The sequence below is a fragment of the Bos taurus genome, chromosome Y, assembly GCF_002263795.3.
Source record: "Bos taurus isolate L1 Dominette 01449 registration number 42190680 breed Hereford chromosome Y, ARS-UCD2.0, whole genome shotgun sequence".
Lineage (NCBI taxonomy): Eukaryota > Metazoa > Chordata > Mammalia > Artiodactyla > Bovidae > Bos > Bos taurus.
Window position 1 is genome coordinate 7,712,960 of NC_082638.1, and position 22,255 is coordinate 7,735,214.

General features: G+C 53.4%; 1 protein-coding gene across 1 annotated transcript in view; it reads right to left on the minus strand.

The window, feature by feature from the left end:
• Positions 1 to 2,888: 2,888 nt before the first annotated feature.
• LOC132342139 (protein Shroom2-like) overlaps positions 2,889 to 22,255 on the minus strand; it is a 150,503-nt gene continuing 131,136 nt past the window's right edge. Inside the window, 4 exon segments of the mRNA XM_059884005.1 lie at positions 2,889 to 5,284; positions 7,292 to 7,564; positions 16,819 to 16,990; positions 18,779 to 19,300. Of these exon segments, the coding sequence (XP_059739988.1) occupies positions 5,018 to 5,284; positions 7,292 to 7,564; positions 16,819 to 16,990; positions 18,779 to 19,300 (1,234 nt within the window). The 3' untranslated portion in view covers positions 2,889 to 5,017.

Genomic DNA, 22,255 nt, shown 5'->3' on the forward strand with positions numbered 1-22,255 from the left:
CAGGTAGGCCTCATGCTTGACTTTCCTAAGTGAGTATAAACTAGAAACAGGCTGACCTTGAGCTGAAAGGGGCAGGCCTCCCCCTGCATGACCCTTCCAAGATGGGGGGTAAGAGACGGGGCCTCCAGCGATGTTCCTCTGCCCTAGGCTTTGCTGAGAAAGGAGGGTTCACTGCCAGTGGAAAAAAAAAACACCAAAGAATGCATGTAGCATTTGTATACTTCTTAAAGTCCCTAAGTTCATGAAAATGTTTTAAGGGCCTTTCCTCTTTGCCTTCCTCTGCACCTCATTTCCTAAGTTTCACACAAGGGGAGGGCACCAGAGCCATCACAGGCATTTTGGGGATCTGGTGGAAGAGGGGAATGACACGGGTTGGGGTGTCGTGGGATGTTTTACCTGGCTCAGTGTGACTCAGCACACAGTCTATATGTGTATACACGCAACGTGGGAGGTTCTCCTCTTTTGATGGGAAATGCAGAAAACATTCCCCTCTCCCCCTCCTCCAGAATGCCTGGGCTTGCAGGCTGTGGTGGCCCTGCAGTGGTCAAGCCAACAGGTGTGAGGATGCAGACAGCATCTCCCATGCCCCCATGCCCCGAGACTGATTCAGCATGCCCAAGGTGGCTCACCCTGAAGAAACAGAAGTCTGAGCATCTCAGTCCACGGGTCATGGAGCATGAGGACCACTGGCTCCCACAGCCACACCCCCACCACTCGAGCCTACAACTGCACCTCCGCCGCCCTCATGGACAAATCCCTCCATCCTTTCAGAACTCACAAGACAACCAGGAGTGGCCCTGTAGAAGCCAAAAAAAAAAAAAAAAATTAATAATAATGTATGTAGCATTTGTGTACTTCTTGAAGTCCCTAAGTTTGTGACAATGTTTATTTCCCCTTGCTGCTACTGCTGCTAAGTCGCTTCAGTTGTGTCCGACTCTGCGACCCCATAGATGGTAGCCCACCAGGCTCCCCCATCCCTGGGATTCTCCAGACAAGAACACCGGAGTGGGTTGCCATTTCCTTCTCCAATGCATGAAAGTGAAAAGTGAAAGTGAAGTTGCTCAGTCATCTCCAACTCTTTGCGATCCCATGGACTGCAGCCCACCAGGCTCCTGCATCCATGGGATTTTCCAGGCAAGAGTATTGGAGTGGGGTGCCATCGCCTTCTCCGTTTTTTCCCCTTATCCCAAATAAAAATTCACCTCCTATGTTTGAGTAGTTCTTACTAAGAACACTCTCTCAGGCTTCCCTGTGGCTCAGTGGTAAAGAATCCACCGATACAGGAAAGAGTTTGATTCCTGACCTGGGAAGACGCCACCTGCCGCAGAGCAACTAAGCCCACGTGCCACAACTACTGAGGCCCACGTGCAAGAAGCCTGCACACCACATCCAGACAAAACCCCGAGCAGCGAGCAAGAGCCAGAGCTGCCAAAATTCAACAAGCAAAATTATTCAAAAAAAAAAAAAGGAAGACTGCTTCTCTCTCAACTGATTAACCTCCGGGTCCCACCAACCTGCTTCGAAAACAGAAGCATTTGTCCGCTGACGACAGAGGAACTGCCATCTGTCCTCTGGTGGTTCCAACAGGGGTGTCTGGGTGCAAAGAAAGCTTTTCCTCCAGACCCAGGCTGCAGTGATGGCACCAGAGGTGCGAACGCCCCTCCCTCTATGTGGCATGCCTCTGATCCGGTGTGGGTTCTAAGCATGTTGACATTATCGGTTCGCTTGCTCTCCCAAGGGCTGGGAAGGAGAAAGCTGAGGGGTGCAGAGGCTAGCGCCTGCTCACAAGCATATGATCTTCAAGTGACAGAGGTGGCTTGGCTCTGGGAACTTGGCTTCAGGTCCTGGACCGCAGGGTGCTACTCCATATCAGCACCCAGCGTGGGAGATGACAGGGCTCCACCAATGGCCCCAGTGTTTCACAGCTCTCTGCAGTCACCGGGTGGAGCACACGCCACACCTTCTGGATTCCAGGTTGGGCTGTGCGATTTGCTGCAGCAATGAAAGGTTAGCAGGTGCAGCAATGGAAGGTTAGCAGGTGTACCATAACCACACCCGGGGCAAGCACCGATGTGACTGGGCTTGTTCTCCGGTCATGTGCCATGGACGTGCCCAGGTCAAAGGCCTGGTCCCGGGAGGCAAATGACAGGTGCGTGGAGCAGAATGATCTACCAATTCCTCCTCTAAAGGAGTTACTTCTCCCTGCACCCTGCTGCGATTTTATAGTGGTTGTTACACAGCATGGCTGTGGCAACAGCTGACTGATACAACCAGTGCCCCTGATGTTTTTCCCCGGCTGCAGACTGACTGGCCTGAACTCAACAGTCAGAAACAGTCAAACACCTGTGTACACAGATTCAACCCCACAATTTATCACTGGCTGAAGGATCTGACATACAAGAAGGATGTTCCAATTCTTAAAAACGATGCAAGAGAAAGACACGCTCCATTCATGAAAGACACTATTTACTGTATTAAGGTCAAGCAGGATGATCTGTTGAGAGGTAAGTGTTAAGTGTTGAGCATGAAAACAGTACACATCTTCCATGGTGGGCGGCATGATCAGTCTCCGGCAAGGTCCCTGACTGCAACCTTGAGATACAGAGAGCACTTCTCAGCTGAGCAATGACCCGGGGTGAGCTATCAGCCTCCACCCAGGAATGCCGAGGAACGTTAGCACCAGACTGTTTGCGTATGCTGTAATACAGCTATACACAAAGTTGTGCACACTGACTCACTGCAATCTCCATGTCCCCACCACCAGACATTTATGAGGCAGGTGGGGAAGTAGACAGGACCGTTGTGATTCTATGGGCTTTGTTGAAAGGACACCAGTGCCCTGTGTATTGCTGTGTAGAAGACCACGTTCTCAAAAGACACCGAAAAGCTGGATACAGGCAAGAACTCTTATTTTCACATTTTACAAACGTATCATCAAAATGATCACAATACTGTATGACAAGGGCAAGAATCACAGATGAAAGCTTTGTGAAAATCAAAACACACTGACATCTCTGTGGTTGTCTCCCCAAGGGAGGAAGGTGGCAGGGAGCGGGGGCAGTCCATGGACAGCCACTTTATCTTTTCTGCCATGACCCATTATCACAGCAAGTGACCATAGCGTGTGGGGTGGAGGATGACGCTTCACTGGCAGAAGAGGGGTTTTTCAAGTCAGGAACAGATTAATTTTAGAAGAATAGAAAGTGCAGAAAAAGGCTTTTCTCTTTGCCATGGGTGGACTGCCAAAGGAATGTTTACTGCCAGCATCACTGAAGCTTGCCAGGTCAGTTCCCCCCAGGGCTGCAGAGATATCACCGTGGCCAGTCCAGCTTGTCCTTCTGGCTCCGTAGGTGTGGAGTAGTTTCCTTTAATAAGACACTGTGTCCTTCCATCTTTGGTAAGGTGCCGACCACTGGTGACAAAGGGCTATCTCCCTACCTGTCAGAAAACTCCTTTCACAGGCGTAAGAGGAAACAAGGAGTAACTTGATCTGACCTCCAAATATCAACCCAACATGAAGTTAGTTACCTTGGGGCTTCTCCCGCCATTATGCAGGCATCTCACCCAACTGGGACAGAACAAAGACAATCAGGTTAAAAATCAGATCATGAGAACCAAGCTAGGAGGGGGTGAACACCTATCGTGCCTACTGACATGCATATAGCCTCTCTGGTGAAGTGTCTATTTAAAAGTCTCTGGCTCATGGTTTAACTGAGCTGTCTGTTTTCATACTGTTAACTTGGAACGATCTTTATATGTTCTGGATGCAAATGCAACACTCGGGATCTACAAGTTGTATTCTCCTAGTCATGACTCGGGCACTGGAAAACAACAGCTCGACAGTGTTTTTTTTTTAGTGAACAGACTCTCTTGATCACCTTGCAATATCAAATGATAAAACGGGGAAGAGACAGTGGTCAACTCTGTGGCGAAGAAAGACCAGGTCTGGGAGTTGTGTGGTCCACTAGGACCTCTGGAAAGCCAGAACCACGAGTTCTTAGAGGAAACCTGGCCCTGACACTGCCATAACTAATCCAGAGAAGCAACAAGAGAGGAGCTGCCAATTATAAGCCCGATAATTGGTATATACATACCAAACAAATGTTCTTGGGGTGGGGGGGGGTGAGGAGGGGAAAGTAAATGAGGAAAATATCTCAGGGACCTTAAGAAAACAAAAACAAAAACAGAACCTCGGAAGCACATACCTTCCAGACACACTTTCAGCAAGGTAATCTCACTTTGTAGGATAAATACCATTTGCACGCGGGAGGTCCCAGAAGAACAAAAGGCGTTATGTCCCTTCTGCGTGCACCCTCCTTAAAACATGCACACTGTGCAAGTGGCGATTTCACCGTGAGTGAAGCTAGAGGGCTGAGAGCTCATTGCACAGCTGGTCTTTAAACCGCATGGACAACTATTCTAACACATTAATAAATAATGCTCATCCTCATTATTTTTATGCTGGTCAGAGGTCATCCTTATAGGACAGACACAACCAACGATGTAACACTTCTGGCACCTACCGTGATCCACAGGACAGCTCGTGCTCCAGGCGAACCGCGCCCCCCTCAACTCACATGTACCTTCTTAGAGACGCGCTCGTTCCTTCCGGCGTGGAGGATGCAGTTCAGTGCTCGCAGGCACGGCGGGCAGAGGCCACGTGGGTGACCCTGGTGCGCAGGCGCGCACGGCGACCTGAGCCCCCTCGCCAGTGGGGATGCTTCTGGGCTACCGCGGCGAAGGAGCGGCGAGAGCCGCTCTGCTCAGCATTCCAAAAGGGAACCCAAGGATTAAAGAACTCATCCCAAACGCAGACATGGAAGTTATTATTTGCTGACCGCCACCTGGCCGTTAGAGGACCCCCCTCCCCACCTCTCAACCCTCATCGACAGAGCGTAAATACAGGCTGCGGTTTTCAGCTGCAAACACAGGACCTGAGCTGATGACTCCGCCAATCCCATCCGCATCCTCCTCCTCCTCCAGGGAGGGCCGGATGGGGTCGGGGGTGAATGCGCCCTCATTTGCCTCTCTCCGGCTGCAGGCTGTCCAAGAGGCACTTCAGCTGCTCCTCACCCAGGTGTATTTTGTCTTCCAGCTCGCGCTGTTCGATGATGAGCGCTGACTTCATCCTGACGAAGTGCTCGTAGTCCGCCAGGCTCTCGGGGCCCAGGTAGCTGGCCAGGATGTCGAAGACGATGCCCTCCCGGCGGTCCAGGTTCTCCTTCAGCTCCCTGGCGTCCTCGTGCTGCTGGATCAGGACGCGCTGCTTCTCGAGCAGGGATTGCTGGACAGACAGAAGACACACAAGCCTGCTGGGGACCCGGCGGGGGGCGGGGTGGGGTTGGGGGGATTGGTGCGGCTGGCCAGCGCCCCCCACCGCTTGCGCAGCAAGGCACCCGGATACACCCCAGCCCGAGGCATCTGGATACACCCCCGCCCTCACAAGGTACCCAGATACACTCCCGCAGGAGGCACCCAAATACACCCCCCCGACGAGGCGCCGGGATACACCCCGCCACGAGGCGCCCAGATACACCCCTGCATGAGGCACCTGGATATACCCCTGCAGGAGGCACCCAGATACATCTCCCGCGTCCTCGCCACGAGGCACGCAGATACACCTGGCCGAACATTAGAGCCATCCACGCCCGGAAGAGTCCAAAACTGGGAGATGCGTGCAGGCAGCGAAGGATTTGCGGGGTCCGGGAGGCGGGGGGACGACCTGTTGTGCGCCCAAGGCGTTTCCCTGACAACAAGGCGGATGGGGGCAAAGTGGGTCAAAGCAGTGCATTAATAAGAGACCTCCACGGCAGGATTGCTAAACCCTTCTGGCACTAGTAGAGGCGGAGGGTGAAGAGGACAAGGGGCTGAAAAAAGGCGGGGGCGGGGACTGGGGCCGGGTGGGTGGCGTAGCTGCCCGGGCTCCTTACTCTGGGGCACACAGACGCCCCCACTCCTAGATAGGGGGCGCACACCTACGGTCCCTGCCCTCTTGTACATAACCTACTGTGAAAACAAGGCAGGGAGTGAGGAACAGCATTAAACAGTCTCCAAGTGGCGGCTGACGCACGCTAGGCAACGCCCCAATCTCGGTCCCAGTTTCCGACTCCAGCAAAGTCTCCCATTCCTCTGCCACCTGGTGACCCGGACGGCCTCCCCCAGTCCCGTCGGAGCATCACGGGGGTGGAGGGGCCCCGAGGAGAGGCTAGAGTCACAGGGCTGCTGCTTGGTGGGCGTGGGGGTGTGGGGGTGTCAGGGCAGTGAAAACAGAAACTGCTTCCCTGGTCTGGAGTCTGGGAAGTATCCCTGGCCTGTGCCATCTTTCAGGGCCATCTGCCCCCTGCTAAAGGACACCGTGACCTGGCAGTTTGAATTAGAGTAGGATTAATTGCAACTGATTAATTCCAATCAAAAGACAAAAGAGACCTCAGTTGATTCTCCGAACAGGCTTATAGAGATCAGTTGGCATCCCTGCAGACTACAAGCTTCCAATTGAAGGGAGGGTGTTCTGGGTCCACGTCTGGCCCATGTGTCCCGCTTTCTATCTGGAAAGACAGGGGGAGCCTCCCACAGCCTGATGCTGCCTCTTTGCCCTTGTTAGCGTGACAGTTTCCCCCAACGCAGTGGGGATTCACAGTGGAGTCTGAGCCCCTACACTGAACTTGGAGGAGGCTGTAGACTATGGCTGCCTCTGGTTCTAGGAAGGTGCAGCTCATCAAGCATTCCCAGCATGGACCTATTGTGGAGAACTTCGAGGGATATCATGAAGGCTCAGGAAGTCCACAGGCACGGTTCCCCGGGAGAACTCCTTCAGTGTCCCCGATGCTAACTAATAAGCCTGTTGATGGCATCACCGATTCAAATGGACGTTGAGTCTGAATATATAAAATAATGCTAGCATGTTCTGGTCACCTGATGCAAAGAACTGACTCACTGGAAAAGACCCTGATGCTGGGCAAGATTGAAGGCGGGAGGAGAAGGGGACAACAGAGAATGAGATGGTTGGATGGCATCACCAACTCGATGGATGTGAGTTTGAGTAAAACTCCAGGAGATGGTGATGGACAGGGAGGCGTGCTGTGGTCCATGGAGTCGAAAAGAGGCGGACCCAACCAGGTAACTGAACAAAGTGGGGAGTCTCGGGGCGACCGCCCACTACAAGAAGGAAGAGAGCCAGAAAGAAGACCTTCTGGGACCAGCTGGACAACCCGCCCAGTGAGGCTTCCAGTCGTTCACTCCGCACCCTGCGGGCCCTACCCCCCATCCATCCATCCCTCCTCGGGGGGAGTACCAGATCGCCTGGAGGCGTGCTGTCGTCCAGGTTGTTGAGGGCGTTCTCCACACGGGCCAGGCGGCCGGCCAGCGACAGCAGGAGGTTCACCACCTTGTCGAGGTCCCCGATGAACATGCGGAACTTGTCAAACTCATTGGGCTTGCACACGGCCTTGACCAGGGCCTGCACCTCGTCGCCCAGCGCGCTGTTGGCCTGCATGTCCTCCAGCAGGCTCTCCCGCACCTCCTGCAGCACCTGCAGCTTGCGGCCAAGGCTCTCAATGAGCTCCTGCTGTGGGTACAGCGTGTGGGACTCAGTCACGGCCCTGCTGACCTGGGCACCCCCCTGCACCCGCCTGCACCTCCTGCCCTGTGGGCCCGTCAGCAGCTTGTTGCACATGAAAAAATGTCAAGGCAGCATCGAAAAAATCTGCAAGCAATAAATGCTGGAGAGGCTGTGGAGAAAAGCGAAACCCTCTTGCACTGTTTGAAACTGAAAGTCGCTCAGCTGTGTCTGACTCTTTGGGACCCCACGGCCTATGCAGTCGATGGGATTCTCCAGGCCAGAACACTGGAGTGGGTAGCCTTTCCCTGCTCCAGGGGATCTTCCCAACGCAGGGATCAAATTCAGGTCTCCTGCCTCGTGGGCGGATTCTCTATCAGCTGAGCCACGAGGGAAGCTCCCTTGCACTGTTAGTGGGACTGTAAATTGGTACATCGATTATGGACAAAAATATGGAGATTTATTTAAAAAAAAAAGAAAAAACTAGGACTAAAACAACCATATGATCAAGCAAATCCCAGTACTGGACATATACCCTGGACGAAAGCATGACTGAAAAAGACACATGTACCACACTGTTCACTGTAGCACTATTTACAATAGCTAGCACATGGGTCAGAGAGGGCAACGGCACCCCACTCCAGTGCTCTTGCCTGGAAAATCCATGGACGGAGGAGCCTGGTAGGCTGCAGTCCATGGGGTCGCTAACAGTCAGACACTATTAAGCGACTTCACTTTCACTTTTTACTTTCATGCATTGGAGAAGGAAATGGCAACCCACTCCAGTTATTCTTTCCTGGAGAATCCCAGGGACAGAGGAACCTAATGGGCTGCTGTCTATGGGGTCGCACAGAGTCAGACACGACTGAAGCGACTTAGCAGCAGCAGCAGCAACAACAGCAGCACATGGGTGGAGAAGGAAATGGCAACCCACTGCAGTGGTCTTGCCTGGAGAATCCTGTGGACAAAGGAGCCTGGTAGGCTGCCGTCTGTGGGGTCGCACAGAGTCGGACACGACAAAAGTGACTTAGCATGCACACATGCTTTGGAAAAAGAAACAGCAACCCACTCCAGTGTTCTTGCCTGGAGAATCCCAGGGACGGGGGAGCCTGGTGGGCTGCCGTCTATGGGGTCACACAGAGTTGGACACTACTGAAGCGACTTAGCAGCAGCAGCACACGGAAGCAACCTAGACGGTTGGATAGATCCTAGATGGATGGATAAAGATGCCGTGGTACATATACACAGTGGAATATTACTCAGCTGTGAAAAGGAACACCTCTGAGTCAGTGCTAATGAGGTGGATGAACCTGGAGCCTACTACACTAAGTGACGTAAATCAGAAAAAACAAATATATATTAACATATATACAGAATCTAGAAAGATGATACTGATGAACCTATTTGCTGGGCAGCAGTGGAGATGCAGACATATAGAGAACAGATGGGCAAGGGGAAGGATGGTGGGACTAATGGAGAAAGTGGTGTGGAAACACACACATTACGATATGGAAAAAGCCAGAAGGAATCTTCGGGATGACACCGGGAGTTCAACACTGCCATCCTACTCCTTTTTTCCCCCCACAAATGCCCATCACGGGTCCCTGATGGGCCTCCAACCCTCCTTGTCCACACATCCCAGCCACTGGTCCCTGACCTCCTCCTCTCCCAGCGTCTCTCCTCGTCCTGTCTGCACCGCTCCCTGACCTCAAGTCCCTGAGCACATCTCCCAGCCCCCTTCCCTTTGTTTACGCAGCTGCATCTGGTAGTCAATGACCTTACATGCAAGCCGCCTCCTCCCTGTTCACACAGCTTCCAGCACTGGTCCACCGCCTTGATGTGCAGTCCTCTTCCTCCCTGTCAACACACCTCCAGACACAACCCATGCCCCTCGATCTCATCTCCAGTCATTCCTCTGACGTTCAGCCACAAGTCCCTGCCCTCTGCAACCCTGTCCCATTCGTGTCCACACAGGTCCAACCACTGATCCCAGAATAGTCCACCCCGATAATCCTTTTCTGTGTTCACGCAGCTCCAGCCTCATCCCTCACTGCCTGTAAGCCTGTGTGCGTGCTCAGTCACGTCCAATGCATTGCCATTGAATAATGGGCTGTAGCCCGCCAGGCTCCTCTGTCCACGAGGTTTCCCCAGCCAGAATACTGGAGGTGGTCACCACTTCCTACTTAAGGGGATCTTCTAGCCCCGGGAATTGAACCTGTGCCTCCTGTATTGGTAGGCGGATTCTTTACCAATGAGCTGCCTGGGAACCCCGCCCCCCACCCCCCACCCCCACCCCACTAGGTGTCTGTCTACACAGCTAAACTAGCGGTCTCTGACCTCAACTACTATCCTCCTCATCCTTGTCCACACAGTCCCAGGCACTGGGGCCTGCCTTAATGTACAACAAGCCTTCCCATACTGCTCACATAGGTCGGGCTGCCTGTCCCCGACTTTATCTCAAAACCTCCTCCTACTTGTAACACCCTGTTGCAGCCACCAGTGGCTGACTTTATCTGCGAGCCTCCTCTTCCTCGGACAGAGTTTTCACCAAGGGTCGGCAATTTCTCTTCAAGTCCTCGGCCCCTGGTCTGCACAGCTCCAACCACGAATCCTTGACCTTATCTGCTATCCTCCTGATCCTTGTCCACACAGCCCCCGACCGACTTCATCTACAAACCTCCCCATCCTCCTTCACGCAGATCCGGCCGCCTTTCCCTGACTTTATCTGCAGCCTTCCTTCCACTTGAACACACTGCCCCAGCCACCGGAACCTGACTTTATCTGCACTCCTCCTTGTACAGAGAGTTCTAGCCATGGGTCCCTGTCCTCCCATACAATCGTCTTCCTCCTGGTAGAGAGAGCCCTAGCCACTTGGTCTTTGACTTTGCTTTCTGATCCTCCCACCTCATGTTCCCAAAGCTCCAGCCGCTGGTCCCCGATCTCTTCTCCAGATGTCCTCCTCCTTGTCCACACAGCTCCAGCAACAGGTCACTGAACTCATCTCCAGTCCTCTCCTTCCAAGTCAGCACAGCTCGAGGAACTGGTCCCTGAACCCCCATCCATTCCTGCTCGTGTTCACATAGCTGCACCCATATGTCCCTGGCCACTCACAAATACCCTCTCCTCCTTTTCCACACACAAGGCCAGGAATGGGTCCCTGATCTCCTCTCTCATCAGTCTTCCTCTTTTCCACACAGTTCCATCTTGAAGTCACTGACCTAAACTGCAAACATCCTCACCCTTCAGCTCAGTTGCTCAGTCATGTCCGCCTCTTCAGGACCCCATGCGCTGCAGCATGCCAGGCCTCCCTGTCCATCACCAACTCCCGGAGCTTTCGCAAACTCATGTCCATTGAGTCGGTGATGCCATCCAACCATCTCATCCTCTGTCGTCCCCTTCTCCTCCCGCCCTCAATCTTTCCCAACATCAGGGTGTTTTGTAATGAGTCAGTTCCTAGGACTGATCTCCTTTAGGATGGACTGTTGGATCCCCCTGCAGTCCAAGGGACCCTCAAGAGTCTTCTCCAACACCACAGTTCAAAAGCATCCATTCTTTGGTGCCCAGCTTTCTTCACAGTCCAGCTCTGACATCCATACATGACTCCCTTGTCTATACAGTGCCATTCCTTTCGTCTACACAGCACTGTCCAGCATTGCCATTCCTTTTTGTCTATGTGGCTGTGTAAGTGAACTGATTCAACTGACCTGAACTGCACTCCTCTTCATCCTTGTCCTCACAATCCCAGCCACTGGTACCTAACCTCATCTCCAAAATGCCACATTTTTGTTCACACAGCTCTGGCCTTATTTCCCAGACTTTATACCCAGTCCTTCTCTCTTGTGCTGGGCTTCCCTGCTGGCTCAGTGGGTAAAAAATCTGCCTGCAATGCTGGAGATGCAGGTTCAAACTCTGGGTCAGGAAGATCTACTGGGGAAGGGCCTGGCAACCCACTCCAGTGTTCTTGCCCTGGAGAATCCCACGGACAGAGGAGCCAGGCTGGCTACAGTCCTTGGGGTCACAAAGAGTCAGACATGACTGTGTGACTAACTTTCCCCCGCTTTTTCTTCCCCCTCTTCACACAGCTTCCGTGGCTAGTGCCTGACCTATTCTCCAATCTTCCTCCTGCTGGTCCACACAGCTCCAGCCACTGGTCCCCTAACTGTGCTCCGTGACTACTCCTTGTGTTTTCACAGCTGCATCTATAGGTCCCTGGCCACCTGTCAAATCAACCTCCTCCTTGAACACAAAGCTCCCATCAAGGGTCCCTCACCTTATCTCTCATGGGCATCCCTTTCCCCCCACATCGCCATCTAGTGGTCAAAGGCACGAAGTGCAGCTGTCCTCATCCTTGCACACAGCGGTCCAGCCACCAGTCCTTGCCTTGACTACGAATCATTTCCTCCCCGAACACTGAGCCCCAACCATGTTTCATGGCCTCCTCTGCGCGCCTCCTGTGCCGAATCCACACAGCTCCAACTTACTGGTCCCTGCCCTCACCTACCATCCTCTTCCTCCTCTGCAAAGAGAGCCAGACACAAGTTGCTGACCTTGTCTCAAATTTTCCATCACCCTAGTCTACATACCTCTGACCTCTCCAATCTATTCTTGCTGGTGTTGGTTTAGTCGCTAAGTCGTGTCTGACTCTTGCAATCCCATGGACAGACGAGCCTGGCAGGCTACACAGTCCATGAGGATTCTCCGGGCAAGAATACTGGAGTGGGTTGCCATTTCTTTCTCCAGGGGGATCTTCCCAACCCAGGAATCGAACCCAGATATCCTGCATTGTAGGCAGATTCTTTACCAACTGAGCTACACGGGAAGCCCATAATCTATTCTTAGTCCATCTCCAATAACCCAAAGCCACTGGTCCTGGCCCTCCTTCCCATCTTATCAAACCCTGTCCACACAGCTCCAGCCAATGGTTCCTGACCTTCTGGTATTCACAAAAGCCACACCCATAGGTCCCTGGCGACCTCACAGACCCACCGCCCTGTGCACGTAACTCCACGCATTGCCTCTGACCTCGTCTCCCACAACACGTTGTCTTTTCCACACAGGTCCTTGTAGTGGTTGCTGACCTAAACCGCAGTCCTGCTCATCCTCGTTCACACAGCTCCAGCCACCAGTCCCTGACTTTGTCACCGGAGGTCCTCCTACCTGTACAGACATCTCCAGCCACCTGTCCTTGACGTCCTCTACAATCCTGCCCCAAGTCCACGCCGCTCCAGTGACCAGTCCCTGACCTCATCTGCAATCCTCTTTGTCCGTGTCCACAAAGATACAGCCACGAGTCCCTGACTCCCTCCAGTCTCCGTCCTCTTCTCCGCATACCTCCCCGGACAAGTCCTTCAGTCTTTCCTATGCCTTCTCAACACCGGCCAAGCCACTGCTGCCTGACCTCCTCTCCAGCTTCCTGTCCATACTTCGGCCACAAGTCAATGATCTCCTCTCCAACCCCTCTCCTCCTTGTCCACGCAGCTCCAGCCACTGGTCCCTCACCTTGCCTCTCACTCCCCTTTCTCTCTGTCTACACAGCTTCATCTCGGAGATGGCAATGGCACCCCATTCCAGTACTCTTGCCTGGAAAATACCATGGACAGAGGAGCCTGGTAGGCTGCAGTCCATGGGGTTGGGGTTGCGAAGCGTCAGACATGACTGTGCGACTTCACTTTCATTTTCACTTTCACGCACTGGAGAAGGAAATGGCAACCCACTCCACTGTTCTTGCCTGGAGAATCCCAGGGACGGGGGAGCCTGGTGGGCTGCCGACTATGGGCTCGCACAGAGTCGGACACGACTGAAGCGACTTAGCAGCAGCAGCAGCAGCAGCACAGCTTCATCTGGTGGTCACTGACTCGCACTGCCACAGAATGGACGCTTTTGAACTGTGGTGGAGAAGAGTCTTGAGGGTCCCTGGAATTGCAAGGAGATCCAACCAGTCCATCCTAAAGGAAATCAGTCCTGAGTGTTCATTGGAATGACTGATGCTGAAGCTGAAACTCCAATACTTTGGCCAACTGATGCAAAGAACTGACTCACTGGAAAAGACCCTGATGTAGGGAGAGATTGAAGGTGGGAGGAGAAGGGGTTGACAGAGGATGAGATGGCTGGATGGCATCACCGACTCAACAGAGATGAGTTTGGGTAAACTCCAGGAGCTGGCGATGGACAGGGAGGCCTGGCATGCTTCGGTTCATGGAGTCGCAAAGAGTCAGACACGACTGAGCGACTGAAGTGAACTGAGCTGAACTGCACTCCTCCTCATTCACACCCGTGAAGTTCCAGCCAGTGGTCTGTGAGTTATTAATTGATGAACCTCCGCATCCGTGCTCACACAGGCGTGGCCCCCTGTCACTGACATTATCTCCAATTGTCCTTTTTGTAGACACAGCTCCAGCCACTGCTGCCCTTCTTAATCCGCAGTCCTCCGTCTCCCTGGACAGAGAGCCTACCTAGCCACTGGTTTCCTTTCCGCGCCTCCGCTTCCTTTCCAATCCTCCTGCTCCATGTCCAAACAGCTCCAGCAACTGGTCCCTGACATTGTCTATGTGTTCCCTCCTCCTTGTCCACATAGCTCCACCCATTGCCCGACTGCATCTCCTATCTTCCTCCTCCTTGACCAAACAGCATCAGGCACGGCCACCTGAGTGCATCTCCAGACTTCCTCCTCTGTCCCCAAAGCTCCAACCACGGCTCCCCGACTTCCCCTCCACTCCTTGTCAGCCTTGTGCAGAGGGCTTCCAGCCATTGGTCCCTGCCTTTCTTCCTATCCTCCCGCTCCAGGTCAATGCAACTCCAGCCACCTGTCCCCTGACTTTCTCTACAAGAGTCCTCCTCCCTGTCTATACAAGCTACAGCAACTGACAAGGTCCCTAACCTTGTCTCTCAAACCCCTTCCATTCTGCTGACACGGCTCCATCACGTGGTCACTGACCTGAACTGTGATCCTCCTCATCCTGGCTCCCACAGTCCCAGCCACAGGTCCCTGATTTCCTCTAAAAACCCCCCTCATCCTTGTTCACACAGGTCCAGCCACCTATCTATGACTTTATCTTCCCTCCTCATCTATATAGTGACAGCTATGGGACCCTGATCCCTCTCTCCCATCCTGCTCTTCCTTATACACACAGTTCCACTCACTGGTTCCTGACCTCCTCTCCAAAATTCCTCCCCCTTGTCCACAAAGGTCCAGTTGCTGGTCCCTGACCTCAGGCCAAAGCTTCTTTCTAGTCCAGTAGCTCAAGCCACTGGTCCCAGATTGCCTTTCCATTCTGTCTCTTCTTTGTCACAAAGCCCCAGCCCCTGGTCCCTGACTTAAAAATCTCCAAACCTCCCAATCCTTATTAATCCAAGTCTGGCCTCATTTTTGCTGACTTCATCTCCAGCCTTTCTGCTCCTTGTGCACCCAGGTCCAGCCACTTTGTCCCGACTTTTATCTCCAACCCGCCTCACCCTTCACACAGCAGCAGCCACTGGTCCCCCTTGACTATTGATCACAAATCCTTCCACCTGCTTGTTGAAACATCTCCAGACACAAGTCCCTGACCTCCTCTGGGGTCCTTCTCCTTGTCCACAAGGCCCCAGCCACTGGTCTGGCCACATCTCCAATCATCCTTGTCCACACAGCTCCAGCAACTCACTTTATGTCTCATTCCCCTTTGTCTACACAGCTCCATCTAGTGGTCACCGACCTGAACTGCAATCCTCATTCTTGATTACAGGGCTCTGGCACCCTGTCCCTTGCAATTGTCTACAATCCTCTTCCTCCAGCCAATCCTCCGGCTCCGTGTCCACATGGCTCCAGCCAACTGGTCTCTGACTTCCTCTCCAAACCTCTGCATCCTTGTTCACACGGGTCCAGCCACTTGTCTTACGATATTATGGCCAATCGTCCCTCCTCATCTACAAAGCTACGGCTCAGGCAGCCTGACCGTCTCTCCAGTCTTGTTCTTCTTTATCCACACGTCTCCAGTCACTAGTTCCTGACATCCTCTCCAATCATCATCTTCCCCCCTGTCCACACAGCTGCAGCCACAGGTCCCAGACTGTTATCTCCAATTCGCCCCTCAAATCTCCATGGAGCTCCCGCCACAAGGCCCTGACCTCCTGTTCCATCTTCCCTCCTTGTGCACACAGCTTCAGCCACTGCTCCCTGACCTCACCTCCCATCCCCCTTCCTCCTGGTCCACCCTCTGGCTCCCTGACCTACATCTACAACCACCCCTCCTCCTTTCCAGTGTTCCAGCCAGTGGTCTCTGCTGCCTTCCCAACATGTCACATACCTCTTACCCCAGGGCCTTTGTACGTGCTGGCCCCGCCCCCCGGCCCCAACCCAGTCCCTGACAGAACCGGACACTCCCTCATGTCCCTCCAGGTTTTTCTGCATCATGACCTCATCAGAGCCTTCTCTACAATCACACTCCTATTATCTCTGTATGCCTTCACTGTTTTCCTTTTCTGACTGATTACATTATATGTGTGCAAACATTTTCTGTAAAGAGCCAGACAGTGAATATTTTAGACTTCAGAGGCCACACAGCCACTACTCAACATCACTTATAGTATCATAAATGTAATACCATATATAATACAATAGAACCATAAACGTAAAGGCCATATGTAATACAATATGTTGAGGCCGTATGTAAATGAATGAATTGGCTGTCTTTAAATAAAACTTTATTGACAACAGCAGGTTGGGGGCCGGGTGTGGCCCGTGGGCCGTGTATGGTGTGTTTGTTTTTGTGCTGCAAAAACACAGTGCCTTCAGGGAAGGAATGACTATTTGTGTGTTGCTGCTGTATCCCCAAGGGCCTGGTTAGTTTCTGGAGTTGAACAAGGGCTGCTTTTTGGTTAACACAGCCCTTTATGACCTGCTGTTGAATTTATTACCTGATCACAGGAATTTGAAACTGATACTCAGAGACGGTATGGACCCTGCTGAAGGTGATATAGTTAAGCCCCTTGGGTTTCAACTGGGATAGAAGAGACATTATTACCAGTTGAGCTTAAAATGAAAGAGCCTGGTGGCCACCAAGTTCTCTTGACACTGGATCTTATGACAGAGCGACAGCACAGAGGTCCTGTGGAAAGACCTCCTTAGGACAGTAGACTCTTCCACAAAAGGCTTCACACGCAGGCCCAAATGTTAGCATCGCGCCCAACACAAATGGTGCATGGTGCAGGGCCAGGCTGGGGGTGGACCCGAGGGCCACCATCTGCCTCCCACCAGCACGTTCTCATCCGGATTTCGGCCTCCCTACCTTTTTGACTGACAGGTCATGGTCCAAGTCACTGCCTAAGTCCTCCTCTGGCTCCTGCTGCTCCTGCAGGTCCTTCATCTTTATCAGCAGCTCCGCCTTGGGAGCCGACGTGCTGTAGTAGGTGGAGTTGGTGGCCAAGGGTGCGGCTGCCAGCACGCTGGTCTCCTCCCTCCTAGAGAACAAAACAGCAGAACATCCACATTAGCTCCGATCATGTGCCCATAGACGCACCTGAAACCTGGGCTGGGACCTGCGAACCATGGGGCTGATGAAAGGACACGAGCCAGAAGAGAGGAGACAGCAGAAGCAGGGACAGAGTGGGCTTCGCTGGTGGTCCAGTGGCTAAGACTCTGCCTTCCAACGCAGGGGACAAGAGTTTGATCCCTTAGTCGGGAAGTAAAGACCCCACATGCTAGGGGGTATGCCAAAAAAAATCAATCAACCAAGCAAACAAAAGTGTGGAAAGGGCAGGTGCTGAGGCCAGAACTACAAAGTTGCTCAGTCATGTCTGACTCTTAGCAACCCCACAGACTGTAGCCCCCCAGGCTCCTCTGTCCATGGGATTTTCCAGGCCAGAATACTGGAGTGGGATGCCATTTCCTTTTCCAGGGGATCTTCCCAACCCAGGGATCGAACCTGGGTTTCACACATTGCAGGCAGATGCTTTACAGTCTGAGCTACCAGGGAAGCCACCGAGAACTAGAACCCCCTGCCAATGGTACCCAAAGCCCCACCTGCGGGGGAGGAGGGCACAGATCATTTTCTCGGGGAGCCTGAGGTCTATGGGGAGCTGTCTGTTGCCACTCTAAGTGTGGCCACAGGCCCCAAGTTGACTGGGCTTCCTTCCACCAGCAGCCACATTTGCGGCCTCTGAGCCCCTGTCTGCTACACGACATTCGTGCTCCTGCCTACTATCGATCAGCGATGCTCACCGAGACCACGTGCACCAACAGGACAGATGTAAGCAGGTGCACCTTTGTGGGCAGGTGACTGAATACAAGAGGCTAGAGAGGGTCCTTTACAGAACGAAACACGTGAAACTCTTAGTCACTCAGTCGCATCCCATTCTTGGCGACCCCCGGGGAGTGTGGCCCACCAGGCTGCTCTGTGTGATTCTCCAGGCCAGAATACTGGAGTGGGTGGCCATTCCCTTCTCCAGGGGATCTTCCCAACCAAAGATCCCCTGGAGTAGTCTGAAATGATAATATCTCTGGTCGTAACAACAAGCAAGAAATGTCACTGCCATCTGTGACTTCCAGCCTCCAAATGTGAATGTTAAGTGAAAGCAGCTCAGTCCTGTCCCACTGTGTGCGACCCCACGGACTGTAGCCCGCCAGGCACCTCTGTCCATGGGATTCTCCAGCCAAGAATACTGGAGTGGGTGGCCATTCCCTTCTCCAGGGGATCTTCCCAACCCAGGGATCAAACCCAGGTCTCCCCCATTGCAAGTGGATTCTTTACCATCTAAGCCACCAGGGAAGCTCCTCCCCAGCCCTCTATACAGAATGCTGCTGCTGCTGCTAAGTCGCTTCAGTTGTGTCCGACTCTGTGCGACCGAATTACAGCAAATTCACCCCCTCAGCTAAATACATAACAGAAGGCCTCTTGTGTAAACACATATCCTCCGTAGCCTCAGCTTTCACTTCTCTGTAACAAGCCTCTGCACCTCAGCACTAGTGACCTTTGGCCTTGGACCGCTGTTTGTTGGGGTGGGGGGTCGTCCTGTGCCTCATAGGTTGATGAGCACCATCCCTGACCTCCACTCACCCAGGGGTGACAACTAGAAGCGTCTCCGACATTGCCAAGTGTCCCAAGGGCAGACAGCAGAGAAAAAGCCCCATGGGCATTGCTAGAAACACGGCTTTTCCCTCTTTGCCCAACTGACGTCACGGGCCCCAGAATGGTTAGAACCGCACTCAGGGAAGGACAGGGGCGGAGGTGGGTGGGGTGGTGTACTCACCTCTCCTCCGCCGTCCTGGGCGAGGGCCCCTTGGGCAGCAGCTTCCTCCGTTGCTGTGCGCCTTCCAGGAGGTGCTCGTCTTTGGGGAAGATGCCCTCCATGAGGTCCATGGTGGTTCTCATCCTCACGCCCGGGTCTAGGATGTCCGCCAGCGACTTATCCCTGCCTGCGATCTCTCGGGCCAGCTCCTCTGACTTGAGGTCGTCGGCGGTCCTGTCTTTGGCCTTCAGGTAGCTGAGCGAGGGAGGGGAGGCCTGGCTTTCCTTGGCGGGTGGCCCTGGGGCGCCGGTGGCGGGCTGGGGCTCGGCACCCTGGTGGCTGTAGGGGCAGAAGTGTGAGTAGGACTGCTCGGACGTGCTGAATGTCTTGATCTGATCCCGCTTGAGGCCCCGGGGCAGCGGAGGTGGCTCGGGGACGTGGGCCAGTGCCTGGCGGCTCTCCTTCTCCAGCTGGCTCTCCGAATGCACTATCTTGATGGGCACCATCTTCACTGTGGTGTTGTTGTCCATCACCCGCTCGATTCTGCCAAGACAAGGGTCGTCCTCTAGAGACACGTCGTGGCCCCAGGCACGGCTCAATGATCAGAACTCAGATGAGCCAACTGGCTGGTCCCATGGTTGGGGGAGAGGGGGCCTTCCAGACAGGGAAGCCCAGCTCAAAAGATGGACCCATGCAGGTCACAGGTTCCAGGATTGGGGAGACAAGATCTAGGAGTTCCTGCCCCTGGCCCCTCAACTTGGGTCTCTTGACCTTCCTCTGCCTCAAGGTGCTCAACTTGAGAAGTAAAATTCCAGCATTGCACCCAAGCAGGAAAACAGGCAAGACCCCTCTTTGTTGCATGCTTTTACCTTCACGCATAGAAACCCTCCCCACCTACTAGTGACTTAGTGAAGTGAAGTGAAAGTCGCTCAGTCGTGTCTGACTCTTTGCGACCCCATGGCTATACAGTCCATGGAATTCTCCAGGCCAGAACATCAGAGTGGGTAGACTTTTCCTTCTCCAGGGGATCTTCCTAACCCAGGGATCAAACCTGGGTCTCCCACATTGCAGGTGAATTCTTTACCATCTGAGCCACAATGGAAGCCCAAGAATACTGGAGTGAGTGAAAGTGAAAGTCGCTCAGTCGTATCCGACTGTTTGAGATCCTCTGGCCTACACAGTCCATGGGATTCTCCAGGATGGAACACTGGAGTGGGTAGCCTTTCCCTTCTCCAGGGGATCTTCCCAAACCCAGGTCTCCCACGTTGTAGGAGGATTCTTTACCAGCTGAGCCACCAGGGAAGCCCTACTCAGCATGTATTTACATCTCCACCCCAACCCTCATTTTGTGGGGAAAGTTGATTGGGCAAAAAACAACAACAAAGCAATATAAACAAGTTCTCTGCAGCCTGTAGATACCCTTTCTGACAAAGCAGGTCTTCCAGGTCATTCCTGATCACAACTACCTCTCCTCTTGAAATCTGTGCAGACTTCCACGTTCAGGAAGTTTGATGAGCTGCTTCCTCTACATGAGGACAAACCACACAGCAGACCAGACCTTACAGCCACCTGGTCGCATCCATTCCTGCCGAGAAGTGGGACCCGGGGGGGTGGAGGACGCAGTGTGGGCTGGGCCCTGGCCACTGTCCAGGTTCCATCCAAGTGAGTCTGGACGGTTCTGCCCAGAGGGCCTGATCCCCAGCAGCACCCCCAAGAGAGTCCTCAGCCCACGTGCCACCGTCTCACTCTCTCTCTAGTGACCCCGTGGACTGTAGCCCTCTAGGCTCCTCTGTCCCTAGGATTCCTCCAGGCAAGAATACTGGAGTGCGTTGCCATGCTCTCCCCCAGTGGATCTTCTTGGCCCAGGGATGGAACCTGGGTCTGCCGCATTGCAGGCAGATTCTTTACTGCCTATGAGGGAAGCCCCTGGCATGCCACTCTAAGTCTGATAAACCACACTGCTCACAGGCAGATTCTCATAGCCTGAGATGCCCAAGGTGACTCAGTGACCCTGAAGTGGTCCTCCTGGGTCCCTCCTCACAGACACACACACTCCAAACCCACAAACAGGCTCCAGGAAAACTCCTGCCAATGCTTTCGTGTGCCGTCATATCTAAGGCTCGCGCCTACTGCTGGGCAAGGTCCCCACCTTGTAGCAAACACACAAACCAACCTCAGAATGTCCAAGATTTCAAAGGAAGCTTCCCGCTTTCGGAACCAGAGTGGATGCATTTTTTTTATTCCGAGCGAGTGACTACTCTCTAAAATCCCCCCAGGGTGGGAAGGCTACACTTTCCTGCTCTCTGCATACCTGCCTTGGACTGGCACACAACAAGACTGCATGACCCGCTTGCTGAATTCGAGCAGGCGTGTCTCAGGACAATGGAGATGCTCTGTGCCCTGGCTGGCTCCCCAAGTAGAGGTAACTGCAAGGGGAGAGATATGGGATATGGAGGGAGATGAGGCAGCACTCAGTCAGCAGGCACACAGACAAAAGACGAGTGTCTGTGTCTGTCTATGTTAGTCGCTCAGTCGCGTCCGACTCTCTGTGACCCTGTGGACTGTAGCCCGCCAGGCTTCTCTGTCCATGGGATTCTCCGGGCAAGAATACTGGAGTGGGTTACATTTCCTTTTCTGGGGGGAATCTTCCCAATCCAGAGATCGAACCCACATCTCCCGCACTGCTGCAGGCAGACTCTTTACCGTCTGAGCCACCAGGGGAGCCCTGAGCGTCTCTGAGCTCTGCACAAGCACCAGGCAGCTCGCAGGCCCTGTCCCATGTGTTTTACTCCCTGTCGGGTTGGTAGTTGATGACAGGCATGGAGCAGGTCTCCATTGATGAACCCTGGCTCAGAGTTCATGGTAGATCTCAAAGGCATTCCACTCTCTCAGGCTGCCACCAACCTGTAACATCAGCCCTGGGGACAGGGACACTGAACTCAGTACAGGGTAAGCCACCTTTCTTGGTAGGAAACTCCTGAGTGGCATGGTTACCATCTGCCCCACCACTGTGCTCCTTTGACCAGAACCCAGCCTTCTACAATGGCTAGTGCAGCAAAGGACGCTGGTTCAAGAAAACCTCTGTGGTCCCCAAAAATGACATACAAAACAGGAGACCAGTGGATGCGTCAAGACGCCCCCACTCGGTACTGTCAAGAAGTACTGCCGCTGCTTGTGGAAACTCCTCTCAGACTCTTGGAAAAGACAAGAGTGAGAAAATCCACACTCTCTCAGGGCAAGAAAAAAAATGAAACACCCCCTCCCAACTTCCTAAAGTCAACAGAGGTCAGGAGTACTGAGCACTCACCCACGTTCCTCAGAGGAGCCCAAGTCCCAGACCAGGGCCCGAGAACCAAGAGGCCCACGTCAGCTCATCAACAACATTCCCACAAACTCCACCTTCCACTCAAACCACAGCATCATTTCTCCTCCTTTTCAGAGCTCCTCAATGTGACCAGTAAAAAGGATCTCTAAGTGCCAACTGCATTCAGAATGACT